The sequence below is a fragment of the Palaemon carinicauda genome, chromosome 30 (genome assembly GCF_036898095.1).
Source record: "Palaemon carinicauda isolate YSFRI2023 chromosome 30, ASM3689809v2, whole genome shotgun sequence".
Taxonomy (NCBI): domain Eukaryota; kingdom Metazoa; phylum Arthropoda; class Malacostraca; order Decapoda; family Palaemonidae; genus Palaemon; species Palaemon carinicauda.
Genome location: NC_090754.1, coordinates 41,261,052 through 41,266,539, shown reverse-complemented (window position 1 = coordinate 41,266,539; position 5,488 = coordinate 41,261,052). Strand labels below are relative to the sequence as shown.

The following is a 5,488-nucleotide window of genomic DNA, read 5'->3' as shown; positions in this document are numbered from 1 at the left end:
AGACCTGTAGGCTCCCCCAAACCCCCATCCTTAGCTCTCAAGGATGGTGAGGTTACAGTGACCAAAGGAACTAACGAGTTTTAGCGGAACCCGAACCCCAGTCTGGCGTTCACCAGTCAGGGTCGCTACCATATTGGCCACCACAACAACAATGAAGTGCAATAAAAGCATAATTATTATCTTTACCTAGGGGTCTTTATACCTCCCATTCTGTGAGTTTAATGTCATGGTTCTTTTTAGTGAAGATGGAGTTGTTATTCTCCTTATATTCACCATACATATAGTGGAAAATGTAATGAAACAATTAATAACATTAAATCGTTTATTTTTTTTTTCAGTTAAGTCACCAGCACCCTTTGCATACACTTTACATTTCATTCCCAATATGGTACAGATAAGTAACAATGGCTCGATCAGTAAGTGAATGTACTTACTGTAACAGAGGACCCCCAAAACCTTGTGTTTTCATTTTAGGTCTAAACTACGCTACATAAAATTTTGACAACTGTTTCTGAAAACTCCTTGGAAGATGAGCTACTCCATCTTCCACTAACTCACACTCGTTAAGAAATTGGAGGACGACTTGGGATTTTTCAAGATTATAAAACTTTGAGTTATCCAAAGAATAGAATTGATTGTTCTCGTCCTGGTGGTAATTCAAAGAAGACTGAGATGATGTGGCCCAGAATTCTATAGAAGGACATCTACAAAATATCTGAGCAAAGTTCACGAGCTAACCAATGTAGAAAGATGGCTGATGACAAAGATTTAGATTATGGCGATGAGTATGATGATCAGAGATATTGTTTTATGGATGAGATATGGCGAGGAATGATTGCATTACGGTGAGACTTGAAGCCAGTGTGGATTTGAAGAAATGGCACATTCTAGTTTACAAAAGTGATTCTACGATTTCATTAAAACATGCTTAACTCATTGTTAAGCTAGATTGATTTTGTTTTCATTTCTAGCTCTAGATGTAAACCAAAAAAGAAGATTTTTTTTTTTAAAGAACTGGAAAGAACCGAAGACTATATACAAAATTATATGACATTATCCATCACTTTTTGATAACTTTGATGATTCCATAAAATATTTTACGACACTGAACAAAATCGAAAAGATGAAATTCTTGGAAATTTGGATGAAGAAGGACCACTGGCATTTCATTTCTTGGATGAAAAGATGATGATGCTTTTTTTCCGGTTTCTGAAGTGGATCGCGAAGCCTCGTCTTGTGATTGTTACCTGGAGTCACATAAAAGAGTTCATTAGAGGTTATTTTTACTTAGTGACCATCTTAATCTGATTTATGATATGGATAAGATAAAGATTACAGTCTAAGCAATTGCATTCAACAACGGTTAAGAGATTAATTATTTTATGGTTGTATGAACTACTAACCAAAGAATTATTATTATTATTATTATTATTATTATCATTATTATTGTTTTTGTTGTTGTTATAATTATTATTAACCAAGCTACAACCCTAGTTGAAAAAAGCAGGATACTATGAGGCCAAGGGTTCCAACAAGGAAAAGTAGCCCAGTGAAAAAAGGAAATGCGGAAATAATTACCCCACAAAAGAAGTAATGGACAATTAAAATATATTTAGGGTATATCTAAATTATGGACTCCTTTTTTTCTTTCTTTTTTTTTCTTTTTTGTAGAAAATTCATTTCTCTTACCTGATATTTCCTCCGGCAAGATTACCAGCCAAGTCCCATACCAAGCCCGCCAAGACCTAGTCCGCCGTACATGCCCAGACCACCGAGACCAAGACCAAGACCTCCCAGACCGAAGCCTCCCATTCCAAGACCACCTAGACCGTACATGCCGCCCATACCGAGGCCTAGACCTCCCATACCATAGGATCCATAGCCGTAGGACCTGAAAAAAAGGGGACGGAATTTACGATATTGTAAGGGCAAAGTAGAGAATTTATTATTATTATTATTATTATTATTATTATTATTATTATTATTATTATTATTATTATTATTATTTTTTTTTTATTATTATTATGATTATTATCATTATTATTATTATTATTATTATTATTATTATTATTAAAGTTATTATTTTTTATTATCATTATTATTATAATTATTATTATTAATATCATTATTTGAAAGAAAAATTTTCCCACCTGTATACCTATTAAAAAAATTTAATGGAAATGTTAATTATTGTTGCTTTATTTTCTTTATAGGAAAATACATAATTATCAATATGAGCAAAATACAGTTCAATAGAGTTTTAATCAATCAAATCACACGATAGCTCTCTCTCTCTCTCTCTCTCTCTCTCTCTCTCTCTCTCTCTCTCTCTCTCTCTCTCTCTCTCTCTCTCTCTCTCTCTCTCTCTCTCTCTCTCAATTTTGCTATTGCATATAACTTTATAGTTTATATATATGAATTATCTATTTTGATGTTGTTACTGTTTTTGAAATATTTTTTTAAATTGTTAATTATTTCTCATATCGTTTATTTATTTCCTTGTTTCCTTTCCTCACTGGGCTATTTTCCCTGCTGGAGCCCTTGGGCTCATAGCATCTTGCTTTTCAAACTATGGTTGTAGCTTAGCTAGTAATAATAATAATAATAATAATAATAATAATAATAATAATAATTCAAATTACATTTTCATGCTAATTGAATAACTAATTCATCGAATTAGCTCCTACTCACCCGCTGAGGTAAGGGTATCCGAGGCCGAGACCTCCCATGAGGCCTAAGCCCCCGATGAAGGGCTCGGCTTTGGCCTCTGGATCGGCCCTCGGGGAGGGAGAGGCGACGGGGAGGGCTGCCCCCTCTGAGGTCCTGATGAGGCACACAAGGGCTGCGGCCGTAGCGATCTGGAAATATACGAGGATTATTACTGTCATTATTGTTATTTTCGTTATTATTGGTGTGAGAAATAGAAAGAAGAAGAAGAGGAATAATAGGAAAATTGGCATTAAACAATATAAGTAAACTAGTGTACATGAGCCGTCAAAAATGACGTCTGCATACACACGCATACACATATTCAACCCTTCCCATCCCGCTTCCTTTCCTAATTACAACGCGCTAGTTTGGCAATTTGTAGGAGATTGTGGTTTCAGAGTGTACCTCTCGGGGTACCCCCTCTCACCAGAGGATGACTACTTTCTTCCCCCTCCCCCCTGAGCGTGACGGGATATATATATATATATATATATATATATATATATATATATATATATATATATATATAGTCAGACACTTTTACACAAATCGATAAATGACCCGAGTTGGAGACTAGTTAAAACTGATATGCAAAAGAGACGCCACCATTGAACTGACCAACTCGCTAGAAGTAGCCTAAATCCATTGTACTCAATACTAGAGCGTTTCAATCGCCAGCCGTCATATAAGACACTCAATGTTAAGCAATTACTGGATCATCCTCAAGAGAGATCAGAAGTTTCGATTTTTTTTAGTCTCTGGTTCCGAGTCCTGTTTGGAAGTTAACATAATGCTGGTGTAGGATTATTTACTTCATCCAAATCATCAATATATAAAATCATGCAACCTGTAATGTGTCTCTGGGGTTTGAAGGTTTAAAGGCCGCTCATGAATGGCAGAGGCACAGTGACGTTGCCCTATCAAGCAGGATAATGCCCTAGAGAATGATCATATATAATTTACATATGATCAGTGCCCAAGCCCCCTCTCCACCCAAGCTAGGACCAAGGAGGGCCAGGCAATGCCTGCTGATGACTTAGCAGATAGACCTTAGGCTCCCCCAAACCCCCATCCTTAGCTCACAAGGATGGTAAGGTTGCAGCGACCAAAGAAACTAACGCGTTTGAGTGGGACTCGAACCCCAGTCTGGCGTTCACCAGTCAGGGATGTTACCACATTGGCCAACACAAAAGAGCGACTTTGGGACAAATTTTTTTTTAACTTTATTTTTTTTATTTATTTCCATCGGTTATTTAAAGAAAATTGTCGTTTGAAGGGAAAAGGAGAAAAAGGCAAGATAAATATCATGAAAGAGAAATAATCATAGATCGCCTAATTTCGTTGTCCTTGTTAGATGCTGCAGCCTGTCAGGTGTTGCGTGGAAGGAAAACTTCTCTGAGGAACATCCCAACAGGTATGCTATTTGGGGATGTGATAAGGCGCCATGAATTATGGAAATTGCTCACGACTTGATTTTGTCAACGATGGCATGAAAAATAATCCCAAGGAAGAGGCGGAGAATTTTAGCGATAGAACTTTTAAGAAGACCGTATATTCCCATATTAAGGAAGATAAGGGGTGTCGGATACGAAACAAAACCCTTAGAGGCAAGGTTAGTTTCAAAATGATATTTTGATGGGCAGTGAAAGAATAATGAATGAGATCATAATGAGGGGTAGATGGAGATGGTTTTGGTATGCTCTTCGCACCCTACAAGAAATATTCGTTAACCAAACATTCAATTGGACTCCACAAGGTACAAGAGACGTTGGAAGACCTAGGCCTACATGGCTGAGGACTATGAAGAAGGAAGTTGGAGATGATCAATGGAGAACTATTGATTTAAAAGCTCAAGATAGAGACGACTGGCGAAATCTAATCGAGGCCCGAGCGTCAATAGGAGATGATGATGATGAAGACCGAAGACCATGTGTTTATCTATGAGATGAAGTTAAGTAAAAGGTGTGATAGATGAAGTGTTGTGAAATACTTGAACGAGAGGAGATGCTGACAGAGTTGGTAGACAAGAGGGAATGGGAAAGTTTCTTAATAGAATAGGGGAAATAACAACACTGCTAAATAAGGGAAGGGAGCAGATACTGTTTAATTTAACTTCAAGTGTAAATCACGAAGAGCTAATGTACTTGTACTCAAATTCTAGCCATATCAGTAAACCTAACTCAAAAAAAAAAAAAAAAAAACTGGTTCATGAAAAACTTGATTTTACTCACCAAGAAACTTTTCGCCATCATTGTAGATCCAGGAGCAGGAAAATCGGATAAAGATGAGAGAAAAAATCGACCTTTTCGGTATCGACTGTACACTAGAACTGATGTGGAAAAACTCCTCGTTGCCTTATATATACGCTGAGAAACGACCGGTAGCTTGAATAATTTCCCCCTTCCTTTTTATCTTATCTCATTGTTGTTTTGAATAATTGTTCTCGAGGTTTCTTGTGCTAGCTACTCCTCCCTCCCCCCCCCCTTCCCCTCTTCTCCCCTTCCCTTTCTCTGGGTAGATTTCCCCTTCTCTTCCGGCTGAGAAATAGATCATAATGAGAATGGACTTTCTTGCGTAATGGCGTCCGCCAAGGAGCCCATCTCGAGCCTCCATTGTTTTCATATGGGTCCTGTTTTCATTGTTTTCGATTTTGAAGTCGATGTGATATTTCCCATTTTGTAACTGTACAAGTTTGCATAACGTGGAAGCGAAGAGAGTTTTTTTCATGCTTATTGTAAAATTGCATTTTACTTTCTTCTAAAGATTTGTGTGTAAATGC

General features: G+C 37.1%; 1 protein-coding gene across 1 annotated transcript; it reads right to left on the bottom strand.

Annotated features, from left to right (window-relative positions):
* Positions 1 to 308: 308 nt before the first annotated feature.
* Positions 309 to 5,072, bottom strand: LOC137623760 (glycine-rich protein-like). The gene is made up of 4 exons (XM_068354586.1): positions 4,941 to 5,072; positions 2,692 to 2,858; positions 1,690 to 1,891; positions 309 to 1,247 (listed from the first exon to the last, which is right to left on the bottom strand). The coding sequence occupies exons 1-3, from the start codon at positions 4,959 to 4,961 to the stop codon at positions 1,711 to 1,713; spliced, it is 369 nt and encodes a 122-aa protein (XP_068210687.1). The 5' UTR covers positions 4,962 to 5,072; the 3' UTR covers positions 309 to 1,247; positions 1,690 to 1,710.
* Between the last annotated feature and the right edge of the window lie 416 nt (positions 5,073 to 5,488).

Coding starts and splice junctions, on each gene's coding strand:
- LOC137623760 (XM_068354586.1), bottom strand. CDS start 4,961: ATGATGGCGAAAAGTTTCTTG. Junction 2,859..4,940: donor TGATGGCGAAAAGTTTCTTG/GTGAGTAAAATC, acceptor GTATATTTCCAG/ATCGCTACGGCCGCAGCCCT. Junction 1,892..2,691: donor GGATACCCTTACCTCAGCGG/GTGAGTAGGAGC, acceptor CCTTTTTTTCAG/GTCCTACGGCTATGGATCCT.